Here is an 18,998-nt window from a genome sequence, read left to right as displayed (position 1 = left end):
CACATCAATTTTAGGATCAACTTAAGTTCCTCCTCATCCAGGTTGGCATTTTGATAGGGATTACCTTTATTTTTTATTTTATTTTTTAAATATATTTTATTGATTTTTTACAGAGAGGAAGGGAGAGGGATAAAGAGTTAGAAACATCGATGAGAGAGAAACATCGATCGACCTATGGGGATCGGGCCGAAACCAGCAGTCCAACATCCCCCGAGGGGTCCTGGATTGCCAGGCAGAGGGACCCCATCAGTGCACGAATCCGTGCACTGGGCCTCTAATATAATAATAGTAATAATAATAAGACTTTCTACGCTCTTCCACATCAATTTTAGGATCAACTTAAGTTCCCCCTCATCCAGGTTGGCATTTGGATAGGGATTACCTTTAAACCTCTATCCACTGAGCCAAACCGGTTAGGGCAATAGGGATTACCTTTAAATGCTAGATGAATCTTGGGGAGAACGGGCAGCCCTGCAATAAAGAGGCTCTTGGTTGGTGAATGTGCTTATCATCCCTGCCCAGAGGCCAGACGAGGGGTGGCGGTTGGCCCTGATCCGTTGTGGCCCTTTCCAGGCGCAGGAGGGAGGGAAGGCGCCCTGCGTTTCTGCTGCTCTTAGCAGATCAGCTCTCAGTGGTTCTACCAGGTCTGCCAAGCTCAGCGGTGTGTGTGGTGGGGGGCGGGGGTGAGGGTTTGACTTGTTTTTTAATTATGGTAAAAAACATGACATTTACCTCTCTACCATTTTTAGTGTGCGGTTCGGTAGTGTTAAGTTATATTCACACTGTTATGCTATAGATCTCCAGAGCTTTGTCATCTTGCAAAACTGAAAGTCTATGCCCACTAAGCACCAACTCCCCATTCTCTCCTCACCCCAGCCCCTGGCGACCCCCCTTCTTTCTGTTTCTATGAATTTGACTACTTTAAACACCTTATGAGTGGAATCATAGCGAATTTATCTTTTTGTGTCTGCCTCCTGTGAAGGCTGAGTCATATTGCATTGTAAGTGCACACCACGTTTTATTTATCCACCGTCCTTCGGTGGACATTTGGGTTGCTTTCATGCTGTGGCTTTGTGAATAATGCTGCTGTGAACATGGGTATGCAAGCAACTTTTCATTTTTCTTTTTACCATTACATATGGCAGCTCCAAATGGAAGCTAAAGTACCCTAGGAAAATGGAAAACGGGGGTGGGCTTGGGTATAGAGGCTGCTTTATGTGAAAGGACCCAAGTTCTTGCTGCCACTGTGTGTTAAAGGCTGTTAAGAGGTTTAGGCTCATTTGATCATCTTTTTTTTTTTTTTAAAGTAATGATAGCAAAATGTGAAAGCTATTTTGAACTAGTGTTTTAAATAATCTTATAAATCTGTAATACTTTTACATGGTTCAATATTCAGATGGTTCCACCGCATCTGCAATAAGTCTCCCTGTCATTCCATCGTCCCCTGCTACGCACCTGCCTTTCCACGGGCAGCCACAGCATCAGTGCCCTCTGTTTCCTTCCAGGGGTGTGTCATGCGTAAACAAATGCAGAGGTCTTTTTCCTTCCCTTTTTACACAAATAGGAGCAGACTATCCCTATTTTTATGCCCCTTATTTATTTATTTTTTTTACAAACTATTCATTGGAGATGAACTTCATCGCTCCTAATTGTTGCAGGGTGTGTTTCATGACACAGATGAATGTTTATTCAGTTCCCTGTTCATGAATAGTGAGGGTTCCAGTCTTTTGTTGTAATAAACAATGATGCAATAATGAACTTTTTTACAAATCTCACACATGAGCAGGTGTATCTAGAATAAATTACAAGAAGTGTAATGCTGGGTCAAAGAGTATGAATATGTATTTTTTGGTGGTGGAGGTTTTTTTTGTTCTTTTTTTTCTTGTTTACTTTGAATATGTATTTTTAAGGGATGTATTTTTTCCCATTCTTAAAAAGCTTTGAACTATGGATTTTTTAAAAACATACTTTTGAGTTTTCATGATTTTAGAGACTTAGCCAAGATTCCATTGTTGAGATAGACTTTTCTGTTCTTACAGCATAAATTATGAATGTAATACTATGAGCAATTAAATTCTCTTATTACTGTTTTGTGGTATAAATCTCTTGTAAGAATTGGCCGTTCTGAGGGTGCCTTTAGCAAGGATTCTCAGTGCTAGTTGGGGGAGTGAGTATTCTGTTTGAAAGTCCATTCACTACTATAATATTTATGTTTAGCAACAGGGAGCTGGGGGCGAGGGGAGTCTTGTTTTCAAATACCTGTCACACAAAGTGGAGCGTGAACCCCGAACCCTGGCCAGCTCTCTGGACTGTTTCTGCAGGAGGAGCAGGGGTCCTTTCAGCCTTCAGTCACGAGAGGGCGTGGGTACAAGCCCCGTGCTGAGTATCTCTAATGCATAGACGTGGGTTTCCTTTTGCTGCTCTTAGTTAGCATTTTATCAGGCAGAGGAAGAGATTGTCAAGACCAAGAATAAAACCAGGTTACTAGACCCATATTCCGACTTTTGGAAGTCTCCTCTCCATAACACCTGTGAGGTCCAAGGCGCACCCTAGCTGCGGTGCAGAACATGCAGCAGCAAAAGGCACAGAGAGCTCCTGCTCTCATCTTGTGATGTAAACAACACAGCATCCAGGGAACAGGTCTGTGTTTTTAGAAAAGTGATGAGAAGATTAAAAAGAATTAAATAAAACTGTCACAGAACTTGAGATTGAAAACAAGTCCAGGGTTTCCGCAAGCCCGCCTCCCTGGCTTCATCCACAAATCGTGCCACCTGTTGACAACCCAGCTCCGTGTAGAATCTTTCGGCAGAAATCCCATGTCCTCCTCCAGAGCGTCAGTCCAGTGTTAACACCCTCACTGCCCGGAGATACGCTGCTTTTTGCACACTTACCTGCCTGCTGTGGTTTGGCAATTCAACTGTAACTTTCAGGGCAGTGAAATTTTCAAATACAATTCCAATGGAAATTAATTAAATACTCAAGTACTGCCAAGTGTCATTTTGGCTTTCAGCATGTAGGAGCAAATATCTTGAAATATTTTTGCATAAATTTTAACGAGGGAAGACGCTAAAACAGGATGATGAGGGCTGTGTGCTTCTCATACTCATGCATCAGAGACTTTGTGCAGAGGCAGGGGTAAAATGGTACTAGACGAGCTAACAGCTTTCTGCTGAACAACAGACTTGTGAACGGGCTTCATATTTCAGTTCCTAAGTGAAAAAGTCCGGCTTGTTAGTTACTGTGGAGGCTTTTAAGTTGAACCGAGAACAAAGTGATCGAAGGGAGACAGCCTTCATGTCGGATGGCCTTGCCGAGGTCCACCGTCCGTGCAGTCACAGCCCGAGGGTGCCCGGGAACATGACTGCAGGGAGCCCAGGATGGGCAGCGTTCGGGGTGGCGAGGCGGTGGGAGAAAACCGGCAGCTTCTTTTCCTCCCCTCGGCTCCCTGGGCTGGCAGGGGAGGTGATGCTTCGGGGCTCTTCTGACGCTGTGTTACTCTTGTGATCCTCAGGGATACCTGTGTCTGCCTTACATGGCCTTGCAGCAGCACCACCTTCTCTCGGATGTCACCGTGCGGGGGTTTGTGGCTGGAGCTACTAACATCCTTTTCCGACAACAGAAGCACCTCAGTGACGCCATCGTGGAAGTAGGTGTCTGTCTGAGTGTCCTCAGCGCTGCTGGGCCCTGGGGATCCTTTCTGATTCGGAATGAGGAGGGCAGAGTCATAACTAATAACGGTGCTAGCTGCTCCCTGCGCCGGGCATTCTGAGCGCCTCAGGCATACTAACTGATCTAACTTGCATGACAACCCACGTGGTACATCCTGTTACTGTTATACCTGTGGGAGCAAAGGGTCAGAGAGATCAAACAGCAAGAATAGTGGGGGAGCCAGGACCCCAAACCCCGGCAGCCTGGTCCTACTACAGTCTTACAATTAAAATGTGCTTATTGTTTACATGATATGAATACTTCTAGCCTGTGTAATATGCTTCTGAGGTCAAGAGCAAGGAGCTAGAGATAACTGTTGGACATCTTATCAGTATAGAACAGTGTGGTTCTCAACCTTCCTAATGCCTCGACCCTTTAATACAGTTCCTCATGTTGTGGTGACTCCCAACCATAAAATTAATTTTCGTTGCTACTTCATAACTGTAATTTTGCTACTGTTATGAATCGTAATGTAAATATTTGATATGCAGGATGTATTTTCATTGTTACAAATTGAACATAATTAAAGCATAGTGATTAATCACAAAAGCAATATGTAATTATATATGTGTTTTCCGATGGTCTTAGGCGACCCCTGTGAAAGGGTCGTTTGACCCCCAAAGGGGTCGTGACCCACAGGTTGAGAACCAATGGTATAGAAGAAGTGAAATCATTTGTTCAAGTTTACAGTTGACGTAATTTAAATGGAGGAGAGGGGGAGATTAAGCCATCTTAAGGTTTTTAGAAAGTACCAAACATGCTTCCTGGGAAGATGTTTATAATATATAAACGAAGAACTGGAGTGCAAAGCTTTAGGTATTATGAGTTTGAGGAAGAAAAACATACACAGACCACCCAAAGGCGGAAGGGTACAGGTGGGAGCACCACGGAGCTGTTGAGGCAGCGTTAGTAACATTCAGTTCCTGAAGTTGGTTGATAAAAATATTCCAGAGTATCTGTGCACTCAAAGAAAAAAATTAGAAATTCTCCTTAATTGCACTCATTTCTGATTGTGCAAGAAAGGTGACTCACACTTCCCCAAATAGTACAATCAACATGAGTTCCTTTTATAATTCAAAATTAAATACTTATGCATATGTTTTCTGAAAATAGAAAACGAGTACTTTTTAAGTATAGAAAGAAAAATGCTTGTGTGAAAGCCCATCTCTTTCTTAGATTCACCTTTTGAGAATGCTGTTACTGGTATTTTTTATTGCCGGTTCCAACTTCCCAGGTGTTGTTTTTTTTTTTTTTTAACATACTTTTTATTGATTTCAGAGAGGAAGGGAGAGATAGAAACATCAGTGATGAGAGAGAATCACTGATCAGCTGCCTCCTGCACGCCCCACACTGGGGATCGAGCCTGCAACCCTGGCATGTGCCCGGACCAGGAATCCCACCGGGACCTCCGGGTGCAAAGGGCGATGCTCAACCACTGGGCCACCCCAGCCGGGCCAGTGGTCGCTTGGGAGCCGCGTGAGCGCCGCGCTGACTTGTGCCTGGTGCCCTGCAGGTGGAAGAGGCGCTGATCCAGGTCCAGGACCCCGAGCTGAGGAAGCTGCTCAGCCCCACCACGGCCGACCTCAGGTTCGCCGACTACCTGGTGAAGCACGTGACCGAGAACCGCGACGACGTCTTCCTGGACGGCACGGGCTGGGAGGGGGGCGACGAGTGGATCCGAGCACAGTTCGCGGTCTACATCCACGCGCTGCTGGCCGCCACGCTGCAGCTAGGTGAGGGCGCCGCCGCTTCCCCACTGTCACATCCTAACGTCTCAGTTCTGTGCGAAATACAATCTCATTGCAGCAAAGGGGCCGGGAAACACCGAATCACTCCTGTGTAAAACCGACCTCATGCCCCACAGGGAAGAGAAAAAGGTATAAGAAGCCCGAGCGAAGCCCGGGCAATGAGCTCTCTACCGTGGGCACCGGTAGATGGTCGGTAGATTTTGTTGTCATTGTTGTTCAGAGTGTTGAGCTTTTGTTTTGCCCCCCCCCCCCCCACCCCGCCCCCAATTATCTCTACCACTGCTTTTGTTTTTCATTGTGAAATACACATAATCTAATGTACTAGCTTAACCACGTCTGAGTGTGTTCTACAGTGGCACTGAGGACATTCACATCCTCACGTCAGCAAGTTTTTTACCAAAGCAGCCACCCACCAGCACCACCACCACCGCCGCCTAAGTTCGCTCCTCACAGAGTGTCTGTGGGGCTTACACCCAGGCTCCCGCGTGTCCTTCACTGGAAAGGAAGCTTCGGAGCAAGTTCTTACTTGTTAGCGGGATGTTCTTAAACATCCGCCTCTTCTACAAACACAGCAGCTGAGACGCCCAAATCCAGGCCTGTAACCCAGGATCATGCAGGAATCTAGTCAGAAAACCCCAGTCCCCCACCAGTCATTTACCTTTAAAAACATTTGCCCAGGGGGCTGTAAAAACTAACTGATAGGAGCCGGCTTCCTTTGGGGGGGGGGGCACATTTCATATGTGCAGGGATCTGTGTTGAGCTCTTTACACCTACCAACCCACGTCATCCTCACAGCAGGCCTGGGGGCACACACCTTGTCATCCTCACTTTACAGAAAGGTGATTTCAGCAGCTCGCTCACCCCTGGCAAGGGGCTGAGCGGGTATTTAAAGCCTCATCGCCCGGCTCAGCTCCGTGCTGCTAAAGGACATTCAGCCCAATGCCCTGTTTGGGGAATATGTTCTTAAAAGAACTTCCCGTGCTGCACATGGAACTGTGTGTACCTTTCTCTTCCTTCCCCAGCAACAAACATCACCTTTCACCTTCAAAGCAAGCAACTTGCAATTAAATATGAAGCAATGGCCATTGGAGTCTGTTCTCCAACCCTTTTCTATCCTTCCAAGTAGAAGAAATGCCTGCATTGAAACTCTCCCATGATACTGATAAAGCCTAAAAGTTTTAAACATTAAATACGAAAATTCCCTTGTTGTGTTAAGTATCTTGACAGCAAAATGCATGGAAACTCTGGAGTGAGTTTCACCAAATAGCAAGACAGAGTCCAAAGGAGAGAAAATAGTGGCTAAAAGAACCAATTTGTGCATTCATTGTAATTTTTTTCTTAGGAACAGTGACTTTGTGCCCAGATAAAAGATGCCCTACTTGCCTCCTCCCTATGTAAACATCAGAACATTGGCTCAGTGTCTGGCCTGCTGTTTGTTTAATAAATAACACTGCGTCTCCTGACCTTGGGAAGGAGAACGGGACCGATCTTGGCGTTGTAAGGAGCCTTGGACGGTCTCTGGGCCCGCCCCCTTCTTTTCCAGTTAGGGAAATGGCGTTCTCCATGGCTAAGTGACTTGCCAAAGACCACATAGCCTCTAACAGGACGTTTGGTGCTAGACCTGACTTCCTGACATCTGGTAGACTTCCCCAGAGAGCAGGGGGGCAGAGGGGGTGAAACTGGTCCTTTACCCTTTTTGGTTGTTCATCTTCATACCCCTGACCGGCTAGAGTGCAGCTCAGCTTTCACACATTCACTTGACAGATAATGAAAAGGTGCTCGCGGACTACGGGACGGCCTTCGTGATGGCGTGGAAGAACACTCACAACTACAGGGTCTGGAACAGCAACCGGCACCCAGCACTCGCGGAAATAAATCCGAAGTAAGCACATCCTCCAAGACTCATAGGTAGAGCACAAAACGATTCATTTATTGCCCAGTACAAAGGAACGTTATCCTACCCTGGCCAGTTTTGCTCATTGGTTACAGTGTTGGCCCAAGCACCGAAGGGTTCAATTTCTGGTCACAGGCATGTATCTTGGTTGCAGGCTCCATTCCTGGCCCCAGTCTGGGCACACGCAGGAGACAACCAATCAATGTGTCTTTCTCTCACATTGATGTTTCTCTCTGTCTCTCTCTCCCTCTCCTCCCTCCCTTTCCACACATTCCCCGACCGGGGGTGGGGGAGGGGGGGATCCTGCAAACCAGGTACCAACCCTTGACTAGAAATTGAACCCTGGACCCTTTGGTCCAAGGGCCGATGCTCCAACCACTGAGCCAAACCAGCCAGGGCTACCACCATGTTATTTGGGAGTGAGGGTTAACTTAGCCAGACTGGGGGTATGATGACGTCCGCGGTGCTAAAAGGACATTCCCTCTCACACAGAAAATCCAGATGTTTATGTCACAGGAACTTGAGGAGCAACTGCACGAATGAGGTGGTGGGGCAGGGTTGTGGGGAGCATGAATGTTAAACTTTATATCATTTATCAACAGAAGTGACCAGGTTCATGATTATAATAGAATCAGGGACATAGAAAGGGAATGGACTGACTATTCTTGGGGGGGAAAGGTGTGTGGGGGGTGCGGGAGATTGGACAACAATAATCGTGCACCTATGGATGAGGACACTGGGTGGGGAGTGAGGGAGGTGAGGGCGGAGGGTGGGGTGGGAACTGGGTGGAGGGGAGTTATGGCGGGAAAAAAGAGGAACCAATGTAATAATCTGAACAATAAAGATTTAATTAAAAAAAAAAAAGAAGTGACCAGGTTCAGCACCGATTTGGGTCAATGTAGTCATCATACTGAGCTAGAGCAGAAACCTATATTGCCTTTTGAATGTGATGAAAACAGAGAATTAAAAGGCAAAACCATGTTAATAGCATTAAATGGAAGCTCTAAGAGTTCAGTCTTCTCCCTCACTGACCACCAGGTCTGTATTCTAAAGAGTGAGGAAGAGAAACAGATGTGAGCTTGTCTGCCGGTGGGATTGCTGTGGCAGTGCTGGTAGGGTGGGGTCTCCTGTGGTCCTCAGCCAGCCTGCGGCCGGCCCTTCCCCTGGGGCACCCTTAACCTGTTCGAGTCTTTCGCCAGTCGCACATCTGCTCTAGTGGCCCTCAGCCTGCACCAGCACAGCAGGTTTTATCACAAGCCCATAGAGGCTTAGCTGGAATAGGTTTTTAAAGATTGTAAAACAGTCCTTTTTAAAATGTGTAAATAAATCGAGTTTATTTAGATTGAAGAGAAAGCAGAAGAAGGACCTGAAATACGCATGTAGGGAAATTATGCAGATATGACAGCAGAGTTTCAACATGTTCCCCAAATTCAACTGTAAGATCTGAGTTCTGTGAAAGCCTGTCTTCAACCCCCAGATCGGAGAAGGCAGTCCTCCGACTTCCCCTAATAAGCACCAGGCATGGTTCATCCTAAAACATTGCTTCCCAAGACTGTCCAGAATGATTAAGTCATCTCTCAGTGTTTTCAATCTGTGGTTCAGGAATCCAGAAAAAAAGAGAACTTACTAATATGCTTCATATGGACAATAAAGAAATTTGCCATTTGAAAAGCCAAAAGTGGCCTTTTGATGTTTATATAATTTGCTGTGGATTTCACTAGGGTCACTTTCTGTGTTAGACATTGACAGAGAGGCTCCTGAGTAGGAGATAAGAATTTGGATACTCATTGACGCCTTTTATAGCGATCTTTGGTTATGTTGCTTGATAATTTACATATACACTTTTTGCCTTTTGTATATTTTTAAGACCCGTATTTTGAGCTGCTTTTCTAACAGAAAGTACAGATTTTACTGGTCTGTCTACATCTTTGTCTGACCAATGGCACATGTTTATAAGATGGCCAGAATCAAGGTGCAGTCCATGGCCATGGCCTAAGTCACTGACTCCACCCTGACTGTCCCGGGCAGCTTTTTAAAAAAATATATCTATATATATAAAAGCCTAAGCCACCAAACAACCAATCGACCGGTCGCTATGACGCTCACTGACCACCAGGGGACAGACACTCAATGCACAGGGCATGGATTCATGTACCGGTGGGATCCCTAGGCCTGGCCTGTGCCCTCTCACAATCTGAGCCCCTCAGAGGATGTCAGAGAGCTGGTTTCAGCCCAATCCCCACAGGCCAGGCCAAGGGACCCCACTGGTGCATGAATCCGTACACCGGGCCTCTAGTGTATATATATTTATTGATTTTAGAGAGGAAGGAGAGAGGGGAGAGAGAGAGAAACATCAGTGATGAGAGAGAATCATTGATTGGCTGCCTCCTGCATGTCCCCTACTGGGGATCAATCCCGTAACCTGGGCATGTGCCCTTGACCGGAATCGAACCTGGGACCCTTCAGTCCGCAGGCCGATGCTCTATCCACCAAGCCAAACAGGCTAAGGCTGTTGGGAGCTTTTTAAAAAATGTTAATGCTTGGGCCCTACCCCAACCAAATAAATCAACATCATTAACACAACCCTCCCCCCCCCAGCCTAGAAAAAACACCGATTTCATGTGGGAGGAAATAAGCTCAGAGGGGCTCCCCTAACTGCAGGCGGGGAGCTGGGGTCCAAGCCCCATGGATGCTACGCTCAGAGGCCTCCCCTGCGAGGCTTACTGCTGCCCCCTGGGTAACTCTGCTTTGTGGCTCTCCTGGTGGGACACTCAGGGTCTGAACGGGAGCTTTGTTTTGCAGCCACCCTTTCCAAGGCCAGTACTCGGTGTCCGACATGAAGCTCCGATTCTCACAGTGAGTATTTCGAGAAAAATACCAGGACGGTTCTGACGTGAGTGAGTGCCATGTGTGTCGTGGCTAATTGGGAATTGTTTCTCTGCACTTGATAGACGTGGGCTTCAAATAGTAACCAAACACACGCCTAGCAGCCTGCCGCTCAGCAGTGTGTGCGTCTCAGAGCGAAAACACTGCTGTTTCCCGGAGACGGGTGTGAACGAAGCGCAGGATCTGCCGTTTTTATCCTGAAGTCACTGCGGCAAATCCTGTCGGGAGAGTTGGCCATGCATCTGCATGTTTTTTTAGTATTTTACTGAAAATTCACATGCTTCATTACATTAATTGATGGATAACAGATAATAATTTAGCTTCTTTTCTCAGTAATTCTCATTTGGGGGATGGTGATAGAGTGATGTGTGTGTGAGAGAGGGGGTTTACTTAAGTTGTATTTAACACTTCCTTCCTTCACTCAGTTCTGTTCAAAACAGTGAACGCGGCAAAAAAATTGGAAACGTCATGGTCACCACCAGCCGGAATGTTGTCCAGACAGGAAAAGCTGTTGGTAAGGCACACCTTGGCCAGGAACAGACTGGAATGATAACTCATCTCCTCTGTGCTCTCATATGTTGTTGATAAAGATGTAAACTTGTAGAGGTCTGTGTATCACATAATAATACAAATAATTCCCATATTCAAATACAGGGGTTCGTTTGTTGTTGGTTTTTTTAATTTTTGTCTTATTTGTTTAAAAACATGTCCTGGCACCAGATAACATCAGAGTTAAGCACATTTTGCCACATCTGATGGGAGTGACAGGTTTTCTGATGAGTTCACTGTTCTGCTACCAGGATTCAAGCTTCGGTGGAGTTTTCCCCCAGATCTGCCCATCGTCCTTTATAAATAGTAGAGAGGGGCCATCACTATAGACCTTACAAAAATTAAAGGACTTTTGTGAATAACTTTATGCCAATTTTTTGACAACTTAGATGAAATAATACAAATTCTTTTGAAAGACTCAATTGAAATAGTCTTATCGATCAGTGACTCAATAAGAAATAGAAAACCTGGCCCTACCCAGTTTGGCTAGTGGATAGAGAGCATCAGCCTGGGGACTGAAGGGTCCCGGGTTCGATTCCAATCAAGGGCACATGCCCTGGTTGCGGGCTCCATCCATGATTCTCTCTCATCATTGATATTTCTCTCTCTCTCCCTCTCCCTTCTTCTCTGATATTAATAAAAATATATTTTTAAAAAATCTGAATAGCTCTATTACCTATTAAATAAATGGAATTAAATATTAAAAACCTTGCTGCAAGGTTTTTAATTTAATTCAGGCCCAGATGGCTTTACCTACAAGTCTTCTCAAACATTTGAGGAATTATATTGACTTTAAACAAACTCTTTCGAAAAGTGGTGGCTGAGGCAATACTCCCTGACTCGGTCAGTGCGGCCAGCACCCCTGCTACCAAAGCCAGACGAGGGCTGTGCTGAACACACGCTTCTGCTCCCAGCACTTTTTACGTAAAAGTTTTGAAGATTGTTTCATGTCCATTCTAAAGAAGTTTCTTGTCCCTTCTTTTCTGTATTTCTACCTTTTTATTTTTTTATAATTTCAAACTTAAGGAAGTGGTAAAACACTGTACAAGGAGCTCCTAATGATCTCAGATTCACCAATTATTTACATTTGCTGTGTCACATCCATATGTAAAAATAGGGTCCGTCTCCTTACTTAGCTCCTGAGAGAGGTTGACTAACCCTCATTGAACACAGTTCAGGAGCCTCAGACCTGGGTGATCCCTGTGCAGGGTCCTCGTAGCTCTAACGTCTGAACACCTACTCGTCTTAGAAGACAAACACGGAGCCCTGGCCGGTCTGGCTCAGTTGGTTGAGTGTTGCACATGCCCGGGTTGTGGGCTCAGTCCCCAGTAGGGGGTGTGCAGGAAGCAGCCGATAATGGTTCTCTCTCACTGATGTTTCTCTCTCTCTCTCAAATCAATAAAAACATATTTAAAAAAAAAAAATAAAAGAAGACAAACATGGAGCACAAAGCCCTCTCACTAGGTTCATTTTGTTACAAGGGAACGGAATTAGATATATTAGCATTTTCTTCCGTACAACATTATGCATTTGACTTATTTTTCATTCTCATTTTTTAGTAGAAAAATTCTACTTCAGCGTAGGTTTATGAGTCAGTTGTCAATTTTTAGTGATGCTGCAGCTGATGTGTAAATTCTAAGGTCAGTTCTCCTCGTCCGCTCCCCCATCTCCAAGAATAGTGGGAGTATGTGCTGCAACTTAATAATTTCACTTGAGCGTCAACTTCTGAGATAATGTTCTTTAAAACTAAACAGGCCTGAGGCAGCCTGGGCTCTGGCTGTTGTCATTGAATGCAATGTCTTTTTTGATGACAAGCAAACTTCCTACAGCGGCCCCCGCTCTTCCTGTGTATGTGGTTATCAGTGATCAGCTTGGATTTGGGGGACAGAGAGCAGGTGGGGCTATTTCAGCTCTCAGTGTGGTCCTGACGCACAACCAATGCTGAGAATCACCGGCCAAGCACAGCGGGTTCTAAGGAGAGAGTTTGCTGGGTGCCTTCGCAATGCTTAGAAGCTGGTAGGCTCTTCCACCCAGAAATTGTCCTGTCTCCTATTTGACAAGCGTGGAAAGGGATTGTTTGTTTGTTTTTTTAAATATATTTTATTTTTCACAGAGAGGAAGGGAGAGGGATAGAGAGTTAGAAACATCGATGAGAGAGAAACATCGATCAGTTGCCTTCTGCACCCCCACCCCACTGGGGATGTGCCTGCAACCAAGGTACATGCCCTTAGCGGGAATCGATCCTGGGACCTTTCAGTCCGCAGGCCGACGCTCTATCCACTGAGCCAAAGCGGTTAGGGCGAAAGGGATTGTTTTGAAACTAGAAATTTAAATGGCATTTTAGTAATCATTAACATATTGATGCGTTACGTAAATAACATTTATTCATCAGCATTGGCCCTTCTTTCACTGCCTCTTAACAAAAGTGAAGGCGTTTTTCCTTTTGTTTCTCCCTCCTTTCCTTCCAGGCCAGTCCGTGGGAGGAGCTCTTTCCAGCGCAAAGACAGTCATGTCCTCCTGGCTTTCCACCTTCACCAGTTCCACCCCCCAGAGCCTCCCGGAGCCGCCCGGCGGGAAGCCCTGAGCAGGCCCAGAGGTGGCTGGGTTTAAAGAGTCCCCAGGCTGTCCTCCATCAGCCACAGGTCCACAGCCGGGGACCGACATGTCGAACTGTTTACATGGATGGTCGGACGGTCGCCCTCTGTCTGAATGAATGTCACAGGATGCTGAAAGGATTCAGTCACAACCACAGCAGGGATGGCTCTCCAGGTTGGGGTTTGAATCGACTACTTTTATTTCAGTCTGAGCCTGATCAAAACACGCCGTGTCCCTTCCAATGGTATTCCCAGTTCTGACCACGCACACTTGTTTACTTTAGGAAAGTTTTTACGTATGTAAATTTTGTTCTGTTTCGATATTTGAATAGTTGGATGATCATTGTAATTTATTAGTGTTAAAATTGTTGTAATAGTATTTTAATTTCTCTAAAGTTGGCCCTAAAATATGCTTATAAAGTTAAGGGCCCGTACTACCCAGCCCTTGGTTATTATTTTTGCTGAGTTCTCTGATGATTTTTTTTTTTTTTGGTTGGTTGGTTTTCTACCTACAAATTATCAATTGGCTTCCTCCCGGAAACGTGACAGTCACAGGCGTGGGTTCTGAGGATGCTTGTTTGCTTCCCGTGTAATGTGTTCTTTCCCGGCCCTGACCCTGGCTCTGAGGCCCACGGATGTCACTGTGCTTCTCTGCCTCTTCCGATCGTCCAAGCAGTTGTGCAGAGAAACAGCGGAGTGACGGGTCCCGCGGTGTCGGAGCAGTTGAACACGAATCTGTATTTAGGGCAAGACTCTAGAACACCTAGGTATTCCTTCTGTCGACTCTAGTCACGTTGTAACCTCTTACAAGCATTTTTAATCCAAGGTTTGTGCCTTCTATTTCTCCTTTCGAACAGTTTTCCATGGGGTGTTTACAGACCTGATGTTTTTCCTTAGTCTTATTCTTCGTAAGCTTTTCCAGGCACTTGGCTTTCCTACTTCCCCGGTGGAAAATCCTGTAATCAATCCCATCTAAAAGAATTTTTAAAAGGAAAGCAGGATGATCTGTAAATAGTAAATAGAAATCTCATCTTAGCTCACATTTAGGAAAGCACGAAGCAGGACCAGAAAGCCACAGCCGTGACATCAGTCCTGCTTCGTAGAGGACTCCTGGTTTCATGTCAGACGTGCACGTGTGTGCTGTGTGCCGCAGAGCTTCACACACCTGGACCTCATGTCTGCCGTGCTCAGCTCTCGTTTGCTTTCCGCGGGGACATGGGATGGGTGTTCTCAGGAAGTACGTACAGGGGACAGACCGCTTTCTCAATAACAAAGGGTACTTGGAAAATACATAGTGAGCATAATCTACATGTGATATAAAGAATATTGGGAAAGGCAGCGACCTAATTAAGGATGGCACTCAGTTATGTTTGACTTACCCCTTAGGAAATGTTTATGTCATGTAAGTCCTTGTAGGGCATGTGAAATAGTCATAGGACATAATCGGGATGTTCCTAAATTTTCCAGTTTGTGGTTCAACACAAGTTCAGCAAATCTAAAAACATACTTCCATTTGACGTGGGGTGATGAACACACAGTGCAACATACAGGTGATGTATTATAGAATTGTACACTTGAAACCTATAGAATTTTATTAACCAATGTCACCCCAATAAATGCAATAAAAAATTAAAGTGTTTCATTAAAAAAAAATTCAGTGATGATAAATTAAAGGGCTTATTGTGAAAACTCCATTAATTCCACTTCTGCCAGGAAAGTTTACCTTCTCAGGAAATAGTACTTGAAGAGAAGTAAAACCAACAAACCCTTCAAAGGTACTTTAATCAGCGTTGCGCTGAGACTACGAAGAATCCCTCCTCACACCGCATCTCGTTTCACGAGGCCGCGTCATTGGTTGGAGAGACAGGGTATTGTGCAGGCTTGTTCCCTCTCAGGGAGGAGCCGGGCCGCCGCAGACTCATCCTCACTTTGTATGGTTTGTGTGATTGGGGTCAATTCCCATCTCTCACCCTTCAAAGGCAGCCAATCACCTTTGGACTCGCACTGAAATACAGACAGTTACATGAAATCTAACTTTGCTCTCGTACCACGTGTTCCCCGTTTAACATCCACCTTCAGTGAACTTTCTATTAATGTTTCCAGTGAAGAGTTCAAAGTGGTCCTTTAACTAGCTTTCAGCATTTCAACATGAGATGAATATTGCAGAAGATAGAACTGTTGTCGTAGAAATGGTCAAAAGACCATACTCTTTCCTTCAGGTTGTGGGGGGCGTGGGGTTTTCAGGGAGCAGAGGCTGTACGTTGTGGGCAGGGGCCCCGGGACAGCCAGCAGGGCTGACGGCAGGAAGCCTGGCCACTCGTCCGGCGCTTGGGGCTTGGGTTGCAGGCTCCAGCCCAGAAGCGGTAACCTCCCTTCAGGCACGGGCTCTGTGAGCCGTAGGAGCCGACACCGGGCCATCTTTCGGACATGTCGCTGGGAAGGGTGTGTGTGTGGGTTGGCCGTGCTTGCTCTAGCCCTTTTGTGTCTTAAGAACCGAGTATTTGTAAGGAGGCCTCGGTCAGCCAGGCCTTTGCCAGGTGTGCCATTACACAGGCTGCATCTGGTGGTGGCCTCACTGTTTGTTTAGGTGACTTCAAAGTGATGTTCGGGAAAAGTCCCTGGCATACTTTGATTCCTACGAGGCACTGTAATGACAGTGACGTAGGCAAGGAAAATAAGAGTTAAAGCGACTGTGTCTTGGACTAGGTGAACAGGGAAAATTGCACGTAAGGCTTAGAGTTACTTGGCATTTGCATTTGGTTCTTATAACCGGTATGAATTGTCTGTTTCCAAATCCATTAGTGATCTATCAGCCCCCAAGCCTTAAAACAATCCCCATCTCCTTTTTTGCTATAAGAAACATGGCAGCTGTCCAGCTGGTGTGGCTCATTGGTTGAGCGTAGACCTGTAAACCTGGAGGTCACGGTTGGATTCCCATCAGGGCACGTGCCCAGGTTGCCAGCTAGATCCCCAGTAGGGGGCGTGCAAGAGGCAGCCAGTCAGTGAGTCTCTCATCACTGATGTTTCTCTCCCTTCCTCTCTGAAATCAGGTAAAATGTATTTTAAAAACGAAACATGGCAGCAATATCTGTGGGCAGCAAACCAGACTGTGTGGCGTGATTTCCACAACCTTACCTTGCTTCCCGAGTTCTATATTAAGCATTGAACTTTTTTTGGAGAATAATTTAGTTTGGAAAGGCAAGGAGAAAAGCAAATTAGGAAGAGAGAGGAGAAGTGAGAAGTCTTGCAAGGCTGAGGAGCAAGGTACTAAAAAATCTGAATGGAAGTATTTTGAGAGCAGTGTTTCCTACGCTAAAGGTTATAAGAATTCTTTTACAGAGAAGTTAACATCTGAATCTGCTGGTGACAAGTTTAAAGGGAAGCTGTAACGTTGTCTTCCTGGCAGGCAGGTTTTGTGTTTTGTGTTTTGTGGAAGTTACAGCCAGTGGTCCTGCTCCATCCCGGCCGGGTGATGCGTTGGGGGGCCTCAGCTCTGTACGAGGCCAGGCCAACGGACGGATCCCCAACCTCATGTATCGCTTCCGCAGTTTGGGAAAGTAGCCTGTGCAGACGGTAGCGGCTAAATGGTGCCTGTCATTTTAGGGGGGATTTGGTCGGGACTTAGAATGGCATCCACATTCGAACGTTTGCATGCCCTGCTGCTTTGGCCTTTCCCCCAGTTCTGTGGCAGCCTTTCCGCGTGACAGAGACGCAAGCCTGGTTTCTAGAAGGTGATGGTCACGCCCTGCAGTGCAAGGTGCCACTAGCAGGTTTCTCATTGCAAGTCTTTGAACTTCACGAACATTGCGATGGTCTTTTCATCATTTCCAACATTCCATACATAGTTGTCCAGGACAAGGAAAAGGAATGTCGATTTTTGTTCTTTCCATGTAAATAACTTTGTGCAGGTGACTTCCTGCTTTCATATGGAGAAGAAACGAGGTCCCTTGTATTGTAACTCCAAAATTAAAAGATTGTGCACGTATAAGGGGTTGAATATATTTTGTAAAACTAATGCATTTGTATTTCTGTGCTGTTCTAAAGTTTACCTTTTTATTATATTAATTAAAGATATAGAAACTATATATTTAAATCATGTAAATGGGACACAATTTAGGGGATTTTCCAATCTTATTTTTCATCAGCTTCTCACACACACGGTATGCTGCTCAAACTTTGTGTGTGTGTGTGTGTGTGTGTGTGTGTGCGCGCGTGCGCGCGCACGCGCGCGCGCGCAACATGAACATTTGAACATTTCAGTCAGGTACTGAGCCAGAGAAGGTAATTGAAGTTTTTAGAAAGCTTCTGTGCTTAGAACATACTTTGTTTGCTTGAAACATGAATGACTTATAGCTGGAAAAATAGGATCAAGACTTACCTGTTTCAGGGCACTCGGTCATGGGCTCCTACATGTAGGAAGCTTTTGATTAACAAGTTGGTAAGGGGTCAGGTGCTCACAAAAATAGTTTCAAGATTTGAGAGTCCAGGCTTCCCACAAACCCTTTCTAGGGAAGTTTAGCTTAGGAATCTTAGAAAGTTTTCCAAGGAGGTTTAGCTGTGGCACGTGTTTGATCCAAAAGGTAGTTTCTCTCTTCGCTCTAGTAAGATTTATCATTTGTAGCAGTTCTTTGTTTCTATTGTCATTTATTTAAAAAAGAAATGTTAAAATTATAAATTGCATCTAATCATACTGAATTGTAAAACTCCTACTGTATCTTTATTTTAAAGAAAAATGAGAATAAAATTATCCAATTTGTCCTGCATACAGTCGTACTTGACCTGTCTTTCGAGAAGTCCCCTTCCCGTGGGTGGTGGGGGCGGCTCTGGCCTGCTTCCCCATTGGACAGCAGCGCCAGCTTCCGAAGGAAGCAGCATACGGAATGGCCCAGAGGACTCGAGGCTGATCCCAACCCTCTGTGCACATTTCTCAGGTATACACATGGGAATATGTACATCTTAGATCTTTTTAGTTCATGCCAACTTGCTGTTCAAAGTGGTGCTACCATTGTGCCCTCCCACCAGCATGGCATCAGAAAGCCATTGCTCCACATGGTCTCCAATGCTTTGGTATCACCAGGAATTTAAATTTGGGTGCGGGTGAAGTAGTATCTCATTGTGAGTTTCAATTTGTATCTCCTGGAGAGCGGTCACCAACTGGTGGTCCGTGAGGTCCAAAAGGTCGGCGACCACTGTCCTGGAGTACTAACGAGGTTGAGTACTTTGTTTATTTACTGACCATTTTATGAAATGCCTATTGAAGTCTTTTACCTATTTTTCTATTGGGTTAATTGTTTCTTATTTGCTTCAGTTTTTATTTTATGAGTATGTATATATTTTTTTTCTGGATACTATTTCTTTGTTAATTATGTATGTTCTAAATATCTCACTCTGTGACATCTTCATTCTTGATGGTGTCTTTTGATGAGTAGAGTTCTGGATGTAGTCAAAGTTATCTTTCTTCTTATGGTGAGAAGGAACCCTTCTCTACCTCATGGTCATGAGAATATTCTCTATAATCTTCTGGAAGTTTCTCAGTTGGCCCTTCACATTTAGGATTTTATCCACCTGGAATTTGTTTTTTAGAATGGTGTAGAATAGGGGTCAAGTTTCTACTGCCCG

General features: G+C 45.3%; 1 protein-coding gene across 1 annotated transcript in view; it reads left to right on the top strand.

The window, feature by feature from the left end:
• AVL9 (AVL9 homolog (S. cerevisiase)) overlaps window positions 1-13,839 on the top strand; it is a gene marked incomplete at its 5' end in the record, with an annotated part of 29,266 nt that extends 15,427 nt beyond the window's left edge. Inside the window, 6 exons of the mRNA XM_014541105.1 lie at window positions 3,512-3,646; window positions 5,222-5,441; window positions 7,221-7,338; window positions 10,153-10,206; window positions 10,662-10,750; window positions 13,254-13,839. Coding sequence (XP_014396591.1) covers window positions 3,512-3,646; window positions 5,222-5,441; window positions 7,221-7,338; window positions 10,153-10,206; window positions 10,662-10,750; window positions 13,254-13,369 — 732 coding nt within the window. The remainder of the gene's footprint in view (window positions 1-3,511; window positions 3,647-5,221; window positions 5,442-7,220; window positions 7,339-10,152; window positions 10,207-10,661; window positions 10,751-13,253) is intronic.
• Window positions 13,840-18,998: the final 5,159 nt, after the last annotated feature.

The sequence above is a fragment of the Myotis brandtii genome, unplaced genomic scaffold (genome assembly GCF_000412655.1).
Source record: "Myotis brandtii unplaced genomic scaffold, ASM41265v1 scaffold260, whole genome shotgun sequence".
In the NCBI taxonomy this organism is placed as follows: Eukaryota; Metazoa; Chordata; class Mammalia; order Chiroptera; family Vespertilionidae; genus Myotis; species Myotis brandtii.
Note: the sequence above shows the minus strand (reverse complement) of the source record. Positions and strands in the feature narration are given on the sequence as shown.